Source organism: Erinaceus europaeus, chromosome 13 (assembly GCF_950295315.1).
Source record: "Erinaceus europaeus chromosome 13, mEriEur2.1, whole genome shotgun sequence".
Lineage (NCBI taxonomy): Eukaryota > Metazoa > Chordata > Mammalia > Eulipotyphla > Erinaceidae > Erinaceus > Erinaceus europaeus.
The window spans coordinates 54037897-54058724 of NC_080174.1; the positions used below are offsets into that span (position 1 = coordinate 54037897).

General features: G+C 40.5%; 1 protein-coding gene across 3 annotated transcripts in view; it reads right to left on the minus strand.

Annotated features, from left to right (window-relative positions):
* The window catches only part of BTF3L4 (basic transcription factor 3 like 4), a 33358-nt gene that overhangs the window by 11017 nt on the left and 1513 nt on the right, over positions 1 to 20828 (minus strand). For all 3 annotated transcript variants that reach the window (XM_016193444.2, XM_060205898.1, XM_060205899.1), the window contains exons 2-3: positions 19058 to 19124; positions 8986 to 9099 (exon numbers count right to left, since the gene is read on the minus strand). In XM_016193444.2, coding sequence (XP_016048930.2) covers positions 8986 to 9099; positions 19058 to 19124 — 181 coding nt within the window. The remainder of the gene's footprint in view (positions 1 to 8985; positions 9100 to 19057; positions 19125 to 20828) is intronic.

Below are 20828 nucleotides of genomic sequence, written 5' to 3' on the forward strand. Positions count from 1 at the left end.
GAAACCTTGTAAATGTGAAATCTCTCCTACCCACTTGCTTGACCACTTGAGCTCCCCCCTTTTCGAAATCATTGTAAAACTCTTTTAAAAAACACTGTCACATTTTTCTGTGTAGCTTTGACCAATATGAACTGATTGTTTCATGTTTTTATGAAAATAAAAACTGAACATGTGCTACTTAAATCACTTTTTTTCACCTGTGCACTTTCTGTATTTTAAGAATAGCTGCAGAGCTGCATCTGCATAAATTAAAAGGATGACTTGAACTTATATGCATAAATGCATATGCTAAACAACTGATTCTATTAGGGGGCTATTGACTAAATTATCATTGTGGTAACATGCTTATTATTATATAAAAAGGTTAGGAATTAACTCGTGACAACTTTAGAAACATTTCATGGTCCACCAATAAAAAATTAAAACAAAACCCTGCCACAATCAAGCAGAGATGCTGAGTATTCTTCATGGCTAGTGCAAGTGGGCTTTTCTTCCTCAGAGGGGATCACTACCACTGATAGACACCACCAGAAAGGAAGGACAAGTAAGAAGCTTCTAAATTTCAGGCAAGGAACACAGAAAAATAAAGAAGAATCCCCTGGAAAATGACAACTAAACTTCAGAAATAATTTCCCAGCTTTTCTCTAACAACAACAACAAAAAAATCACTATTTCAATTCTATACTTTTCCCTCGTTCAGTATTGTATTTAAGAGTCCATTATGGATAGTATCCAAAATAACACTCAATCTACCTGCTCCGAACAAATATCATTGAGTTAAAAATAATTCATATTGGAGCCAGGTGGTGGCACACCTGGTTGAGTGCACATGTTACAATGCGCAAGGACCCAGGTTTGAGACCCTGGTCCCCACCTGTGGGGGGAAAGCTTTGCAAGTGGTAAAGCAGGGCTGCAGGTGTCTGTCTGTTTCTCTTCCTCTCTATCACCCCCTTCCCTCTTGATTTCTGACTGTCTCTGTCCAATAAAGATAATCAATAAAATTAGAAAAAATAATTCATATTGATTTTAGAAAAAGATAAATCATATAATTCTAAAGAAAATTATAATATAGGCATAAGAGTTTTATGTTGAAGCTGGGTGGTGGCACACTTGGTAGACCATGCACATCCCCATGTGCCAGGACCTGGGTTCAACCCCCAGTCTCCACCTGCAGGAGAGACCTAGATGCTTCATGATCAGTGAAGCAGCGCTGCTTTTCTCCAGGATTATCGCTGGGCCTCAGTGCAGGCACTATGAATACACTTCTCCTGGCGGCCTCTTTTTTTTTCTTCTCTTCTCTTTCCTTCTTTTCTCTTCCCCCCTTCCTTTCTTTCTTTCTTTCTCCATTTTATTGGATAGGACAGAGAGAAATTGAGCAAGGAGAGGGAGAAGGTGAGGGAGAGAAAGATATGCACCTGTGATCGGCTTCACCGCTGGTAAAGCGTCCCTCTTGGGAGCTGGAAACTCAAACCCAGATCCTTTCGTCAATCCTTGTGGGTAGCACTATGTGTGCCTAAGTGGGTACACCACCTTCCCGCCCTAATCCCCCCACTCCCCACCTCCTGAGGGGAAAGAAAGGAAGGAGAGAGAGAAGAGAGAGAGAAAAAATGAAAGATGGTATATTAGTAAAAGCAAAAAAGTAAAAGGCGGAGTGGAGGGGGGTTCAGGTCCTGGAACATGATGACAGAGGTGCACCTAGAGGTGAGGGTTGAATTGTTATGTGGAAAATTGGGAAATGTTATGCATGTACAAACTATTGTATTTTACTATAGACTGTAAACCATTAATCCCCAAATAATTAAAAAAAATTAAATTAAAAAAAAGCGCAAGGACCGGCATAAGGGTCCTGGTTTGAGCCCCCAGCTCCCACCTGCAGGGGAGTCGCTTCACAGGCGGTGAAGCAGGTCTGCAGGTGTCCGTCTTTCTTTCCCCTCTCTTCCTCTCCTCTCTTCATTTCTCTCTGTCCTATCCAACGACAGCAACAACAACAACTACAATAAAACAACAAGGGCAACAAAAGGGAATAAATAAATACTTTAAAAAAAAGAAGGGAAGAAAGAAAGAAGAAAAGAAATAAGGGAAGAAAGAGAGAAAGAAAGAAAAAAGAAGCGCACGTGGCACAAAGGGTAAGGACTGGAGTAAGGATCCTGGCCCCCGGCTCCCCACCTGCAGGGCAGTCGCTTCATAGGCAGTGAAGCAGGTCTGCAGGTGTCTGTCTTTGTCTTCCCCTCTTCTCTCCATTTCTCTCTGTCCTATCTAACAACGACGACACCAATAACAACAGCAATAGTAATAAAAAAAACAAGGGCAACAACAGGGAAAATAAATATATTTAAAAAAGAAAAAGAGAAAAAGAAGCCACTAGAAGTGGTGGATTCATTGTGCAGGCACGCAGTGATCACCCTAGTGGCTAATACATAAACATTCCACTTTCTGGAAAATCTGGGAGGAAAGGCTTGAGAAGGATTATGGATATAAATTGAGATGTTGCTCTCATATAATTTTAGTATGAGAAAAGAATAAAGATATGTTAGAACTATATTTCACAAATCAAGACCAAATTATATGATGTATATGCATTTTTTAAAATTTATTCCCTTTTGTTGCCTTTGTTTTTTTTTTTTTCATTGTGTCATCATTGTTGGATAGGACAGAGAGAAATGAAGAGAGGAGGGGAAGACAGAGAGGGGGAGAGAGAGACACCTGCAGACCTGCTTCACCACCTGTGAATCGACCTACAGGTAGGGAGCTGGGGGCACAAACCGGGATCCTTACGCTGGTCCTTGAGCTTTGCACCACGTGCACTTAACCTGCTGTGGTACCGCCCGACTCCTCATTTTGTTGTTGTTTTGTCTTCAAGCTTATTGCTAGGGCAAATCTTTTTTGTTGGCTTTGTTTATCATTGTTGTTGTTATTATGTTGTTGTTGTTGGATAGGACAGAGAAATCGAGAGAGGAGGGGGAGAGAAAGACACCTCAGACCTGCTTTACCACTTGTGAGGTGATTCCCCTACAAGTGGGGAGCGGGGGGCTTTGAACCGGGATCTTTAAGCTGGTCCTTGCACTTTGCACCATGTGCATTTATCCCGCTATGCTACTGACTCTCCCCCCCCCCCCCCCCCGCCCAGCACTGCTCAGCTCTGGATTATGGTGACATAGTGGATTGAATCTCGGATTTCGAAGTCTCAGTCATGACAGTCTGTTTTCATAACCATTATGGATTTCATTCATTCTTTTTTTTTTTTTTTTTTGCCTCCAGGGTTATCGCTAGGGCTTGGTGCCTGCACTACGAATCCACTGCTCCTGGAAGCTATTTTTTCCTTTTTGTTGCACTTATTTATCGTTGTTGTCATTATTAGTATTGCTGCTATTGCTGTCGTTGTTGGAGAGGACAGAAAGAAATCGAGAGAGGAGGGAAAGACAGAGACACCTGGAGACCTACCTCAAGAAGTCTAAATATGACTAAATTTGGAGTAGGGCACCAAAATTTTTTTCCCTTTTGTTGTGTTTGTTGTTTTATCATTGTTGTGGTTATTATTGTAATTGATGTCATTGTTGTTGGATAGGACAGAGAGAAACTGAGAGAGGAAGGGAAGGTAGAGACGGGGAGAGAAAGATAGACACCTGCAGGGCTGTTTAACTGTTCATGAAGCGACCCCCTTGCCGGTGGGGATCCTTATGGCAGTCCTTGTGCTTTGCGCCATGTTCTCTTAACCTACTGCGCTACCACCCAACCCTCCAGAATTTAATTTTTATAGGCAAATAAACATTTTAATGTGAATAACATCATCATAAGAAGAAAACTACACAGAACGTTGGAAAACCCTGGTTCAAGTTCCAGGTTTGCACTTGATCTGCTATTTGTCCTAGCATATGGTGCTTGACAGAGAGCTTTTTATCTAACAGTAGATTTAAGTTCAGCATGTATCAGGCTTGGTTTTGTTGGAACAATACTGATTTCAAATCTCTTGTGATGGTAGTGTCTATAAATAAAAATTCTCAAAGTCTTGTATGTGAGACCACCCCTAGAAGTAGTGTAGAAATCCATAAAAAAGAGGGGAGCGGGCGGTAGTGCACCGGGTTAAGTGCACATGTGCGAAGCCCAAGGACCTGCGTAAGGATACGGGTTGGAGCCCCCAGCTCCCCACCTACAGGTGGGTCACCTGTATGTACAAGGTTACATATGGTTCATAAAAAGAAGTCTAAATTTGACTAAATTTGGAGTAGGGCACCAAAGAAAAGACCATGGGTTGAGGGTGATAGTGGATGTTCGGATTCACAGGGCAGGCAGGGATGGGACACAGTCTTTTGGTGGTGGGAATGGTGTTTATGTACATTTCTATAATTTGTAGTCATATAAATCACTATTTTAAAAAAAAGAAGTCATTAAAAAATACCAAAGAAAGAACTATTTGGGTGAGCAAGAGCAAATATATCCTCCTCTATCCTTTTAGAAAAAACAAGGAGGGAGTAGGGCAGTAGCGCACCGCATTAAGCACACATGGTGCAAAGCACAAGGACCCGCGTAAGGATGCCCGTTCGAGCCCCTGGCTCCCCACCTGCAAGGGAGTTGCTTCACAGGTAATGAAGCAGGTCTGCAGGTGTCTATCTTTCTCTCCCCCTCTCTGTCTTCCTCTCCTCTCTCTATATTTTTCTCTGTCCTATCTAACAATGATGACATCAATAACTATAATAATAACAACAACAACAAAACACAAGGGTAACAAAAGGGAAAATAAATTAAAAAAGAAAAACAAAGAGCTTGTTTAAATTCACAAAGCCAAACTATATACCTTTCATATGGAAACATTATTTCTCATGATTTTGCAGTTAACTGTTTTATTTAAACAACTCATTGAAACTATATACAATTTAAGAAAAAGCAGCAGATATGTAAATAGCAACTGTTAAACTAGCTACTAAATCACCATTAAAGTTCCTTTCTCAATCAAACATCCACTTAATGCTACACCTTTTTTTTAAAGATTGTCTTTCTTTCTTTCTTTCTTTCTTTCTTTCTTTCTTTCTTTCTTTCTTTCTTTCTTTCTTTTCTTTTTAATTTTATTTTTGAGAGAGATGCAGAGAGAGAGAAACACCAGAGAACTGCCCAGCTCTGACATATGGTGTTGGGGTTTTGAAACTGGCACTTCAGAGTCTCAGGCATGAGAGTCTCTTTGTATAACCATTATGCTACCTACCACTGCCCTTAATGTTACATTTTTCCCCCACTAATGTTACATTTTCCCCCCCATTTTGTAGCTGAAAACAAAAGATGCTGATTGAGTTACAAAGGAGGCATTTTGTTTGCTTGTTTGTTTTACCAGAGTACTATTCAGCTCTGGCTTTTGTTAGTGCCAGGGAATAAATCTGAGATCTTGAAGCCTCAGCCAAAGAGGACAGACAGACACACACAGAAAGAGCAGTTCAGGAGATGATGATGGTACAGTAGATGTCTGACATGAGGTCCTGAGCTTGACCCTAGGCATCTCTGCCTCTCTGTCACAAATCAATCAATCTTAAAAAATATTAAGAGTAGTCTTATTGATTATATACAATTCTAGCTATACTTATGTTAAGAAACTTTAAGAATTAGAAATATAGGAGACAGGAGAAAAAAAGAGAAGATAAAAGGAGAGAGAAAGAATTAGGAGTATGGTATGACCCCAAAAGGAGTTTGAGACTATCAGCCTACGAATGACGTCAGCCTGAGGCGGGACACACAGAGAAGGGAAGGTATAAAAAGCCCGGACTTGTTTTTTTTCCTTCCTGAACCTGACATCTGATATGCAGGTGGATCCAAGTTATTGTCTGGGGAGATGATGTCATGGCTGGAAAAAGGACCAGAAAGCTGGACCAGGAAAGTGAGTAGCTCCCAAATATGGGAAAGGTGTATAAATATTGTTGACTGTAAACCCCATTGATTTGATGTGATCTGGGGCCCATATTTAGCTTAGGAGCCTATGTGACCTCTGCATCCCTGTAGATCTGTGCTCACATTCTGTGGTCATGAGTAGGAACATTCCAAGCTGCCCCAATTTCAGGACCCATCTTCCTCAGGTGGAACAGAGTATGTTGTTCAGCCTCCCTTCAGAGGATGGAACATTCTTTACCGTTGTTGATCCAAGTTGAGGGCAAGGTCCTATGGGGGCCCACAAAGAGGTCTATTGTTGTCTGTGTTGTTCCTGATAGAGATGACCAGAGAGAAAGGCTGGGAAGCAACGCCCATATTCAGCGGGGAAGCAATTACAGAAGCCAGACCTTCCACCTTCTGCACCCCATAATGATCTTGGGTCCTTACTCCCAGGGATAAAGAACAGGAAAGCTATCAGGGGAGGGGATGGGATACGGAGTTCTGGTGGTGGCAATTGTGTGGAGTTGTACCCCTCTCCCTCTTATTTTTTGTCAGTGTTTCCTTTTTATAAAAATTAAAAAGAAAAAAAGATAGGGTTGGAGAGCGAGTGAGCATTATGGTGATGCAAAGAGACTTTCACAACAAATGAATGAATGAATATATAAATATTAGGAAAACAAAAAGCACAGACTTGGAGCAGGTCACTCTCTTTGGCAGCTGCTTCATCTTAGTGGAAGTGCTCCAGGTTTCTGCCATGGCTACTTCTGGGAACTGAACATGGGTGACTCTGCTAGCCAGTAAACTCTTTAAGACTCCTCCAGCCATGAGCAACCTATACCTCAGTGGATAATTGTTTATCTTATGAGACTAAACTTTTGATAATGATACTCAGACTTTATGGACCTAGCATACTGTTAATCCCTGATGACAACTGCTTATTTTGTCTATATAAATATATGTCCCATGCTTTTGTAATGCCGTAATAAACCTTGTATTGTTTAAACCCGTTCCCAGCTCCCCGTTGTGAATCCTTTTATGTGCTGCAGCTCCCAAACCCCCTTTCTTTTTTTTTTTTTTTGCCTCCAGGGTTATTGTTGGGGCTTAGTGCCTGTACCATGAATTCATTGCTCCTGGAGGCCATTTTTTTCCCTTTTGTTACCCTTGTTGTTGTGGCCTTATTGTGGTTATTATTGTTGTTGTTGATGTCATTCGTTGTTGGATAGGACAGAGAGAAATGGAGAGAGGAGGGGAAGACAGAGAGGAGGAGAGAAAGCTAGACACCTGCAGACCCGCTTCACTGCCTGTGAAGCAACTTCCCTACAGGTGGGGAGCTGGGGCTCGAACCGGGATCCTTACGTTGGTCCTTGCGCTTTGTGCCACATGCACCTAACCAGCTGCGCTACCACCCAACCCAGCCCCTCTCCCCCAAGCTCTTTTTTAAGTTAAAGTTTCAACAGTCATGTAAAATAAAATAATTAAAAATTAAAAAAAAACAAACAAACAAGGATTCTGGGAACAGTGAATTCAGTGAATTTACCATATAGTCACAGATGTATGTTAGCAGTAACCAGGGTGGCAAAAAAAAAGAAAGAAAAAAAGAACCAATAAATTCAAAATTCAGTGAGGGAGCTGGGCAATGGCACACTTGGTTGAGTGCACACATTACAAAGACCTGGGTTCAAGCCCCTGGCTCTTTCTTACCTGCAGGAGGGAGCTTCACAAATGGTGAGGTGATGCTGCAGGTGGTCCTCTTTCTCTCTCCTGCTCTATCTTTCCCAATACTCTCAATTTCTCTGTCTCTACCCAATAAATAATTAAATAATAAATTAAGTAAATAAAAGAAATTCAATGAGAACATGATGATGGTTTGGTGGAAGATAAAATGAATTGACACCTATCTTGGGGGTTATGTGGAAATATACTCTTGTGACAATAATCCTCTAAAAATCAACAATCCCTCAACAGAGTGATACTGGAGTTGGAAATAAACAGAAAAGAAATCCAGGGGCCAGGTGGTGGCACACCTGGTTAAATGCACACATTACAGTGCATAAAGACCTAGGTTCAAGACCCTGGTCCCCATCTGCAGGGGGAAAGCTTCATGAGTGGTGAAGCAGTGCTGCAGGTATCTCTGTTTCTCTCCCTCTCTATCTTTCCTGCTCCTTATAATTTCTCTCTGTCTCTATTCAATAATAAAAAAATAAGTAAAATAAAAAAGATTAAAAAATAAAAAGAAATCCACTCCAGGGGTCAAGGTATAGCTCACACAGTAGGGTGTGTCTTGCTATATGCATGGCCTGTGTTTGAATCTCAGCAACATGCGGGAGTGTTATGGCACTGGGGAAAATTCTGGCGCTATGGTATCTCCCCCTCTATATGAAGTAAATAGAGTAAAAAAGTCAGCCAGAGTAGTAAAATAGCATGATGCCATAGAGCTGTAAAAAAGAAAATAAATCTAATCCTTGTAAAGGTATTGCTGGAGCTTCTTGTGTGAGGTTACAGGCTTTGTAAAGTAGAAAGGTAATCTTAGGGAGAAAAAGTATAACTATATTTGAAAGAAATCGAGGTTTCTTAGTTTCTATGTTCCAGGTAGGAGTACAAAGTATAATGGTTATGCAAAGAGACTCTCATGCCTAAGGCTCCAAAGTCCCAGGTTCAATCTCCTGCACCATCATAAGCCAGAGCTAAGAAGTGCTCTGGTTACAAAGGAAAAAAAAAATAGAGATATTAGAAAAAATATTACTTAATGTTAACTTCTATTTCCATAATTTTGCTATACATACAAATAACTATGAACCTGAAAAGTATAGTAAGCTCCTTAGTTATCTACTAAAATCTATTTTTTTACATCTAATATTATACAGTAAGTTATAAGACTTTAAAGACATCTTGAGTAACAGTATCAGATTCTTCTAAATTGTTATTTTACAATTGAAAAGTAGACTACTGGGGTATTGGAGAGAGGTATAAATTAGGGGAAAGTGACATGCAAGCTGATAAATGCAATGAAAAACACACCTGAAACTTATATTGCACTATGCTTCAATAAAAAATTTCACATAAGACAGAATGTGAACATATTTGTGAAAGTACTATTTTCTACAACATTTATGTAAGTTTACAAAGTGATCATACCTCTTCAATACCAGCTATATTATTCACAGCCAGTTTTTTTAGAGAACTCTGAAGTTTTTTGTCATCAGCTGTAGCTGTCCTATGTACCACCTTCTTCTTTCTGCGAGCTGTACCCTGAAAATATTAGAAAACATAATGGTTAGCATTCCTTGCATCTGACAGTTGCAATAAAATATCTCCTTATACATTACTGTAACTTCCACATTAAAAACTGCTGGTTAATAACACTGCTCAGAGCTGTGACTATCAGTCTAACCTAGATTTCTGAAGATCAGTCCTAGTCAGTTCTTTTCTTTTACTTCTTTATTGGGGGAATAAGGTTTTACAGTCACAGTAAATACAATCGTTTGTACATACATAACATTTCCCAGTTTTCCACATAACAATACAACCCCTACTGTGTCAGGTTTTTTTGTTTGTTTGTTTTGTTTTTGCCTCTAGGGTTATCATTGGGGCTGGGTGCCAGCACTGTGAATCCACTGCTCCTTGGTGGCCACTGTTTCCACTTTATTGGACAGGACAGAGAGAAGTGAAGAGGGGAGGGGTAGATAGAGAAAGACAGGCATGGGGACAGGGGTAAATAGCATAATGGTTATGCAAAGAGACTCTCATGCCTGAGACTCCAAAGTCCCAGGCTCAATCCCTTGCACCAGAGCTGAGTAGTGCTTTTGTGTAAAAAATAAATAAATAATGCAAGAGAGAGAGAAAGAGAGAGAGAGACAGAGAGAGAGAGAGACCTGCAGACCTGCTTCACTGCCCCCTAAGGAGATCACCCTGCAGGTGGGATCCTTGTGCAAATCCTTGTGCTTTGTACTCTGTGCTCTTAACCTGGTGTGCCACTGCCCAGCTCCCAGTCCTAGTCAGCTCTTCTTTCAAATATCCATTCTTTTGTCATTTAAAATATTAAAAAAAATATTTTTATTAACTTTATTTATTTGATAGAGACAGCCAGAAATCGAGAGGAAAGGGGAGATAGAGAGAGGGAGAGAAAGTGAGACACCTGCAGCACTGCTTCACCGCCTATGAAGCTTTCCCCCTACAGATGGGGACCAGGGGCTTGAACCCGGATCCTTCAGCATTGTAATACGTGCGCTCAACCAGGTGTGCCACCAGCTGGCCCCCATTTAAAATATCTTAAAAGTTTTCTAATAAAAATTTTAACTTCAGGGGGTCGGGCGGTAGCGCAACAGTTTAAGTGCAGGTGGTGCAAAGTGCAAGGACCAGCATACATAAGGATCCTGGTTCGAGCCCAACTCCCCATCTGCAGAGGAGTCATTTCTCAGGCAGTGAAGCAGGTCTGCAGGTGTCTGTCTTTCTCTTCCCCTCCTTTCTCCATTTCTCTCTGTCCTATCCAACAACGACATCAATAATAACTACAGTAATAAAACAACAAGGGCAACAAAAGGGAATATTAAAAAATTTTAAAAAGATTTTGCTTCAAGATGACTTGATATGCTTTTTAACTTTCAAACATAAAAGATGTAGGGAGTCGGGCAATAGCACAGTGGGTTAAGTGCACATGGCGCGAAGCGTAAGGACTGCGAAAGGATCTCAGTTCGAGCCGACTCCCCACCTGCAGGGGAGTCACATCACAAGCAGTGAAGCAGGTCTGCAGGTGTTATCTTTCTCTCCCCTTCTTTGTCTTCCCATCCTCTCTCCATTTCTCTCTGTCCTACCCAACAACGATGACAACAGCAGCAGCAATAAAACTACAACAATAAAAAACAAGGGCAACAAAAGGGAAAATAAGTAAATATAAAAAATTTAAAATATATTTTAAAAAAGATGTAATTTTTTAATAATACTTACCACTCCCAACAATAGTTAGACCCAAAAATATTCTGAAAACTTGGAAATTATGAAATAATCAAAATCAAATGCTTATTATATGAGTGTTCTAGTGTCCTAGAATCCAGGAATTAAAAAGATCATCTTTAATTTTTTTTGTTATCTTTATTTATTGGATAGAGATAGCCAGAAATCGAGAGAGTAGGGGAGCCAGACGGTAGCACAGTGGTTAAGCGCAGGTGGCGCAAAGCCTAAGGACCAGCGTAAAGATCCCGGCTGGAGCCCCCAGCTCTCCACCTGCAGGGGAGTCACTTCACAGGCGGTGAAGCAGGTTTGCAGGTGTCTATCTTTCCCTTCTCTGTCTTCCTCTCCTCTCTCCATTTCTCTCTGTGCTATCCAACAACAACAATATCAATAACAACAATAATAACTACAACAATAAAACAACAAGGACAACAAAAGGGAATGAATAAAGAAAATATTTTAAAAAAGAAAAAAAAAAGAAGTCGAGAGAGTGGAGGAGATAGAGAGGGAGAGAGAAAGAGAGACACCTGTAGCCCTGTTTCACCACTTGCAAAGCTTTCCCTCTGAAGGTGGGACCGACCAGGGGCTCCAATGAGCACTATAATATGTGTGCTCAACCAGGTATGCTACCACTCGGCCCCAAAAGATCAATTTCTTATTTCAAGGACATATGCTATAGTGGGAGGGAAATGTCAATAAATATACAAATTAGATTATTTCAAACAATCTAAGGCAATGAAATGACAAAGAGTGACAAACGGACTGGGGAGACAGCATAATGGTTACGCAAACAAATTTTCCTGTTTGAGGCTCAGATTTAGTCCAGCATCACCAAAAACCAGAGTTGAGCAGTGCTCTTCTCTCTTTAGCTCATAAAAATAAAAATAAACACACACACACATATATATGGTCAGCCCATATCTATGGCCTTGGAATAATTATAGCAGTTACTGCAGGTGGGTCTTGAGGGACAAACTTTGGTAATGGGAGTGGTGTGGAATTATACCGCTATTATCTTATAATCTTGTAAATGACTATTAAATCATAAGACAGAAAGGAAGGAAGGAAAGAAGGAAGGAAGGAAGGAAGGAAGGAAGGAAGGAAGGAAGGAAGGAAAAAGGAAGGGATGGAGGAAGAGAGAGAGAGAAGGTGGACAGGCAGTAGCACACCAGGTAAAGTGCACATGTATGAAGTGTAAGGACCGGCGCAAGGATCAGGGTTGGAGCCCAGCTGTGAAGCAGGTCTGTAGGTGTCTATCTTTCTCTCTCCCTCTTTCTCAATTTCTCTCCATCCTATCCAACAACAACAACAATAATAATAGTAGCAACAACAATGGAAAAAAAAGGTGGTCTCCAGGAGCAGTGGATACATTGCAAGACTGAGCCCTGCAATAACCCTGGAGGCAAAAAAAAAAAAAAAAAAAAAAAGGGGGAGTGGGGTGGAGAAAGAAAGGAAAAAAAAAAACATCTGAGCAGATTTTCAACTAGAAAAAAAAGAGTGACAAAGAGCGGAGGCAAAGCACTATTTTATTATAATGGTAGGGAAGGTCCCTCTGAAGAGGTGACAAATAAGCTGACATCCAGGGAATGATCTAGTGGAAGAATGATCCAAGCAAAATTAAACAAGGCTAAAACTGCTGTTCTAGAAAAAGCTGACTTGAACAATAGGGAAAGGTGAAATAAAAGTGAAATTAGGCAGATAGGCAAGGTCCAGTTCATATAATCTAGAATGGCACAGACAGACTGGACTTTATTCCAGCTGCAACAGGAAGCCAACAGAAGGTTTAAAGTATAACTTGATCTGATTTATAACTGAGGTTGCCATGAGAAATGAACTATAAGACTAAATCAGGAAGTTTCTATAGCAATTCTGATAAGGACTGTGGCTACGGAGATGCTGACAGTTCAGTAATGTAGAATAGGACTTGCTGATGGACTAGATATGGGATTAAGAAAGGAAAAAAATGGGAGTGGAGGGCAGCTTAAGGGCACACATCGAAGCAGAAGTGCAAGGACTGGCTTAAGGACCCTGGTTGGAGCCTGCCCCCTGCACCTTCAGGGGTGTGTGTGTGTGTCACCTCACAAGTGGTGAAGCAGGTCTGCAGGTGTGTATCTTTCTCTCCTCGTCTTCCCCACCTCTCTAGATTTCTGTCTTATCCAACAACAGCAACAGTAATAACAACCACAATAACAAGGCCAACAAAATGGAAAAAAATAGCCTCCAGGAGCAGTGGATTCATGGTGCAGGCACTGAGCCTTAGTGATGACTCTGGAGGTAAAAAACGAAAGGACAAAAATGAATGTAGAATACAGTTTAAAAGATTCTGGCCTGAATGGCCAGGTAGGTAGCATAGCAATAAAGCATGGGACTTGCTAATCTAAGACTGAATTCAATCCCTGGCACTACATGTACCAAGTGATACTCTACTCTCTCATCAACATAATATATGCATATGTATATATACATATATATATATCCATATTCTGTGCAAACAGGTTTTTAATTATACTATTTACTGAGATAGAAAGAATATTAGGGGCTGGGTGGTGCTGCAACCAGTTAAGTGCACATAGTAGAAGTACAAGGACCCAAAAAAGATCTGGGTTCCAAACTCTGCCCTCCCCCTCCACTTCTCCCTACCCGCAGGGGAAAGTTTCACAAGTGGTAAAGCAGGTCTGCAGGTGTCTTTCTCCCTTTCTATCTCCCCATTCCCCTCTCAATTTCTCTGTCCTAGCCAATAAAATAAAGGGGGAAAAATGTCTGCCAGGAGCAGTGGATCTGTAGTGCCTCAGTGATAATCCTGGAGGGGAAAAGAAAAAAGAACTAATTTCTGAACAGATATTTGAAATGCTAAAGATACTTTTCTTTTTTGCCTCCAGGGTTATTGCTGGCACTTGGTGCCTGCACTATAGAATCCACTGCTCCTGGAGGCTATTTTTTCATTTTTGTCTTTGTTGTTTATCGTTGATGTTGTTGTTATTGTTGTTGGATAGGACAGAGAGAAATGGAGAGAGAAGAGGGGAGACAGAGAGGAGAAGAGAAGATAGACACCTGCAGAGACCTGCTTCAATACTTATGAAGTGACCCCCCCCTGCAAGTGGGGAGCTGGGGGCTCCAACCAGGACCCTTAAGCCAGTCCTTGCGCTTTGTGCTATGTGCTTAACCCACTGTGCTACCACCTGACCCTCAGTGATAACATTTTTTTTTTCCCTCCAGGGTTATTGCTGGGCTCGGTGCCTGCACCATGAATCCACCACTCCTGGAGGCCATTTTCCCCCCTTTTGTTGCCCTTGTTGTTGTAGCCTCGTTGTGGTTATTATTATTGCCATTGTCGACATTGTTCGTTGTTGGATAGGAGAGAAATGGAGAGAGGAGGGGAAGACAGAGAGGAGGAGAGAAAGACAGACACCCGCAGACCTGCTTCACCACCTGTGAAGTGACTCCCCTGCAGGTGGGGAGCCGGGGGCTTGAACCGGCATCCTCACGCAGGTCCTTGCACTTTGCGCCACATGCACTTAACCCACTGCGCCACCACCCGACCCCCTAAATTTATTTATTTATTTCCTTTTGTTGCCCTTGTTGTTTTATTGTAGTTATTGTTGTTGTCATTGTTGGGATAGGACCGAGAGAAATGGAGAGAGGAGGGGAAGACAGAGAGGGGGAGAGAAAAGATAGACACCTGCAGACCTGCTTCACCACTTGTGAAGCGACTCCCCTGCAGGTGGGGAGCCGGGGGCTCGAACTGGGATCCTTATGCCAGTCCTCACACTTTGCGCAGTGATAAACAAATTTAAGGAGCTTTTCCAACATGCTGGAATGGCCCAACCCCCCCCCCCCCACACACACACACACCAGATATTTTTCCATTGGAAAACTTTTAAAAATCAGTTAAATTCCAGGGCCAGGCGGTGGTGCACCTGGTTAAACACATACATAACAGTGTGCAAGGACCTCGGTTCAAGCCCCTGGTCTCCACCTGCAGGTGGGGAGGCTTCATGAATGGTGAAGCACGGCTGCAGGTGTCTCTCTGTCTCCTTTCCCCCTCTCAATTTCTGGCTGTCTCTATCCAATAATAAATCAATAAAATATATTTAAATCAGTTAAATTCCTGGGCCAATTTACAAAAATGTAACCTAAAGCAAAACTAAAACACAACCAAAAACTGATTTAGTCCTGAGGGATCTTTCTGAAACTAAGAAGTAAGGGAGGAAAGAGTGGATATCAATTTCTGGGTAGTTCTATAATAGTATTAAGGGAATTGTCCTTAAGAGTGGAAGTGGGGACTTTCTGTAGTCTTGGCAACTTCAGTGGGAGAAAAGGAGAATTCTGCGAGTAGCGGGAGAAACTGTGACTAAATCTAGTTGTAGAATGATGAACTAGGCGTGAATATTTACAGAGATGGTTCCCAAATTTGCGAAGCTTTCCTGGTTGGGAGTAATTCAATGACTTGCTGACAACTTTAACTCAAAAGATTTTTTTAAAAATATTTTATTTATTTATTCCCTTTTGTTGCCCTTGTTGTTTTATTGCTGTTGTCGGATAGGACAGAGAGAAATGGAGAGAGGAGGGGGAGACTGAGGGAGAAAGACAGACACCTGCAGACCTGCTTCAGCGCCTGTGAAGCGACTCCCCTGCAGGTGGGGAGCCTGGGGCTCGAACCGGGATCCTTATGCTTTGCGCCACGTGTGCTTAACCCGCTGCGCTACCGTCTGACTCCCCACTCAAAAGATTTTTAGGCACATTCTAATGAAAGATGTCTAAGAATTTATCAGTTCACTAGCCTTTTGCTAAATTCCCATATCTTATTCTTTTTCTTTGTTTTTTTGCAGTCAGGGTTTTGCATTTACACAACCTACCATCCTAGGTGGACTTTTCTCCCCTTCAGATAGAATGTTAGAGCCAGGGAAAGAGAGAAAGAGACACCATAGCACTGCCTTACCATTTGTGAAGCTTTCCCTTTGTATGGTGGTCCCATGTAGTGTCCAGGGACACGAACCTGAGTCCTTGGACAGGGGGTGCATTCTACTGCATGAGCTATATCCCTGTGCCCTCAAAAAAAAATTTTTTTTTTAAAGATAAAAGGTAAGGGAGGGAAGGAGGAAAGGAGAGAGCAGAGACACCATACCACTGCCCCACTATTGTGATGCTTCCTCTGTACAGATGCTCCCCTGTGGTGGCCAAGGGTTCAAAACTGGCTCTTTTAAGAATGGTGAAATGTGTGCTCTACTGGATGAATCATATCCTGGGCCCTCTCCCCCACCAACTTTTATTTTGTTTAAAAGATTTGTTTTATTAACTACATTTGAGACAGAGAGAGATAAGACAGAGCACACTCTAGCATATGTAACACTGGGGACTGAAACAAAACCTGGGCTAGGGAGACAGCATAATAGTTATGCCAAAAGACTTCAAGCCTGAGGCTCCAAGGCCCCAGGTTCAGTCCTTAGCAACACCATAAGCCAGAGCTGAGCAGTGTTCTAGTCTATAGAGCTTTCTGTCTTTCTGTATCCCTCATTAAAATAAATATTAAAAATAAAGGAAGAAAGGAAGAAAGGAAACAGGAAACTCAGACATGCCAAGTCCAGTGCTCTACCAGTTAAGCTATTTTTCCAACCACATATTTCAAATGTTAGCAGCTCATGGTATCATCATTTTCCAGTCTCTAAAACAAAAAATCCGAGGGTTGTTCCAGACTCTTCTTTCCCAATTCACCTACCCATATTCCACTAGTTATAACTAAATGCCAGATACGTATTAGATTTCTGAAAAGTACTTTAGTCTTAAGATCTGATGTAGGATTGCTTTTTTAATTATTATTTTTTAACTTTATTTCCACTAAGTCTCTGAGGCTCAGTGCCTGCCTGACAAATGTACCAGTCTCGGCAGTCATTTTTTTCCTTTTTGTTATGTTTATTTGATAGGACAGAGAAAAACTGAGAGGGGAGGGGAAGACCCCCCCTCCTTTAATAGTTAATTATCTTACTGTGGCAGATAAGACTATAACCCAACCCTAATTACCTAGTTGATTTAATTTCCTACCAGCGCTTACCCATTATATGCTCTAGTTGTACCAACCTCAGCATCCTATGTACCTTTGCGTTTCTGAGAATAACAGTCCCACTTATCCTGTCACCTTGCTGCTTAGTTCTTTTCTTTTTTTGGTGACCCCAGACCTTGCCCCTACATAATTTCACTGCATGCCAATTTTTATTTTTCTCTTTATTTCAGAGAGAAAGAGAGAAGCAGAAACACCACAGTAGCAGAGCTCCCTCTCGTATATAGCACTCCCACATGGTGCTAGGACTGGAACATGGACTCACAGATGGCAAGGCACATGACTGCAAAGTAAGCTATCTTCCAGTCTCAGGCTTGTTTATTTTCCCATCTCAGCTTCATAGTGACTTCCTTGTCTCCCTTTGGCCAAATGTACCTTTCACCTCAACATTTACTATTCTGTTGTTTAGTTAATATAAGCATATCTGTCTTCCAAAGAGCATATCCTTTCTGAGTTGAGTCAATATCAAGAAACTCTGATTTGTTCATTCATTATATCCAAAACTCATAGGTGCTCAACACATTAAAGTAAAGAGTGTGTTGTAAGAGTAACATGCTATATCAAGTTCTAATAGGTATTCTCTATGATACTTGATTATCTTTTCTTTTTTTTTTTTGGATTTGGTGTATTACATTATACTAGATTTATAATGTGAATACTTTAGTTACAAGGATGTGTTAATATAGTTAGTCATAACTGTATCACCACAAAAGATAAAGTACTAAAAAAAAAAAAAAAAAGATAAAGTACTAACCACTCCTCTCCTGACAAAAGCATATATTATTTTCCTTGCACCTGTGGCCAAGGCTAAAGAAAATCAGATTTTTGGTGATCAGAATTAGCTTCTTTTTTGGGTTTCAGAGTACACAGAATGAACATGTTCATATTCACCAACAGAAAAGGCATGAGAAGAAACAAAATTTACAATTAACTTAAACATTTCCAGTTATGAAACCTACTGCAACAATAGTTTTATCCAGTCAAAATGAGGTAAACTTACCATCTGGAATATTCCGTAATGAGTCTAAAATAATAGCTATCATTTATTAATCTTCTACTCTATGCTAGATAACATGACAGGTATTTTATAAGCATTAATCTTTAGAAGCATTTTATGTAGGAGTATTTTTACCTTGCAGATATGAAAATAAAAGGTTAATATGGATGACTTGTTTATGCCACGTAACTAGCAGATGTTTTTATTTTTTAGGTAGCATTTTCATTTTATTTTATTTTTGCCTCCAGGGTTATTGCTGGGGCTCGGTGCCTGCACCATGAATCAACTGTTCCTGGAGGCCATTTTCCCCCTTTTGTTGCCCTTGTTGTTGTAGCCCTGCTGTGGTTATCACTGTTATTGTTGATGTTGTTCGTTGCTGGATAGGACAGAGAGAAATGGAGAGACAAGGGGAAGACAGAGAGGGGGAGAGAAAGATAGACACCTGCAGACCTGCTTCACTGCCTGTGAAGCGACTCCCCTGCAGGTGGGGAGCTGGGGGCTCGAACCGGGATCCTCACACCGGTCCCTGCACTCTGCCGCCACTTGCGCTTACCCCACTGCACTACCGCCAGTCCTTCATTTTATTTATTTATTTAGCCTCCAGAATTATCGCTGGGGCTCGATACCTGCACTACAAATCCGCTGCTCCCGTGGGCTACTTTTCCCATTTTGTTGCCCTTGTTGTTATTGTTGGAAAGGACAGAGAGAAATCGAGAGAGGAGGGGATGACAGAGGAGAGAAAGACTGCTTGTGAAGCAACTCCCCTGCAGATGGGGAGCTGGAAGCTCGAACTGGGATCCTTATGTTGCTTGTGCTTTGCCCCATGTGGGCGTAACCCGCTGCACTACCACCTAGCTAGCCCCCACTAGCAGATGTTAATAAGACTTAAGATAGCTATTTCCATCATACCATCAGAAAGAAAGATATCTTCTAGTTATTTAGAAGCTTCAAATTGGAATGTGCTTTTAGAGTAGGGGTAGATAGCATAATGGTTATGCAGTAACTCTTATGCCTGAGGCTCCAAGGTCACAGGCCAATTCCCCTAACCATCATAAACCAGAGCTGAGTAGTTCTCTGGTGAAAAAAAAACAAGGAATATAGTTTTATGTTGGTCATCAAAAGATTTAATATTTTTGATGACCACAAATCCAAGAATAGATGTAGTGAATAATACATTTTCCTATTAATTTTTCTTTTGCCACACTCACCTTGCCCCCTATCCGGACCTGAGCCTGAAGTTTGGCTAACTTTTCTTGATTCATGCTGTTGGTAAATCTGGGGGGGGGGAAATAAATTTGTTAAAAGTCATTAATTTACCAAAATAAAATATTTATGCAATAATCTCTTGCAGGTTCACTTAGCCTACAATATGCATTACTACCACAATCAGATTAAAACTATCTATATTCTTAATGCATAGTTCTAGCTTCATAAACCAAACCAAACCAAATTAAATAATACCAATGAGGAAGTCAAATATACAGTAAGAAAACAGAATTTGAAGAACCTTCCTTAAAAGCATTTTGCAGTTTGGCATTTAGTAAAACCTAACCAAATCTTAGGCAAGTCAGTTTTACTCTCAAAGATTTTTCAGTAGAGCCAATACCAAATATTATTATAGACAAACTTTAAAGTAGATTTTTTTAATCTAAATTATTTACATACACACACAGCAAAAAAAGCTGGGGTAAAGAGAAATTCAACAATAGATTAGTAGGCAAGATACGAAGTAATCATATCCTCTATTCAAGGTCGGATGGAATGTTGGCAATTGGAAATGAACTAGATTTTCAGACATTCAGCATTTCTGTAACAACTTCCATAGAGTTCATTCAGTATCTTATACCAACATAATGTGTCATACTTAACAGGGTATTCTTGTATTTAGGGTGAGATGCCTTACTGCACAATTTGACAAAAACATATCTCTGCTACATTTATACTAAATTTTGGGGGGAAGTGGGGAACTCTTAAAAATAATTTTTTAAAAGTTTAATCTTCATTTTGAAAATTCTAAGAATGTTATAAAGTTAGAAATTCTATCTAGTCAGTGACAGTCCTGCTAAAGCAAAAAATGTACTGTGTTTATAATGGGTTATGAACATTCCACACTGCATAAACAAACAAAAGTCAATGCTAAAAGTCTTGTTTTACTTGTTCTGTGGATCAACATATTGTTACAGAAAACTGAAAAAGGGAGTAAAGGATAAAGCTGTTACTAAATCTTTTTGTGTGTGTGCCAATTCTTTAACCTCTTTATAATCATTATTCAGATAGAAATATTTTTCTTCATTTCAAAGGTGAAAGAGGATCAAAGATTATGTAAGTACTAACTATTCTGTGTTGACACAGTACTTGGGCAATATACAGATTTTACCTACACAAGCTTTATGTTTTAAGATCCAAATAACATTTAGTCCCAATAACCTTTTGAATCTTGATTTCTCAATCTTTGCTCAGCACTATTATTACAATGCTCAAGCAGTTTTTATAGGAGGAAGTGTGCTTTGAGGACAAACCAGAAAGCTCAGATATATATGCCAAACTCAACTCTGCCATAGACTTAAAAAAAATTGATGTAAATACTCTCACTACATCCACTTTTCTCAAAGGAATGTGGCCATAGCAGTAGAGTGAAATAACCTAAGGAATTTTTTATTAAAAAAAAAAAGAGGGGGCTAACTGAAAATATTGGACTAAGCATGGGGGAACTTTTTGTAACTATTCTGAATTTTGAAGTAACATACCCAAGAGATGAAAAAGATGGAAATCAGGACAGATCCTGTCTTCTTTAAAGCAACAGCAAAGCTAAAATTACTTTTTTTTTTTATTAATCTGTGAATTAAAGAAAAGATCCTACTCCAGGTAATAAGGACAATACTTGTTCTCAAGGAAACTTTCAAAGAAAAAGCATTTTGAAGAGGTTGGAAACTGGGGGGAGGTTTAGGGGGGAAGAAGTGGAGGATGGGTTGCCCTTTG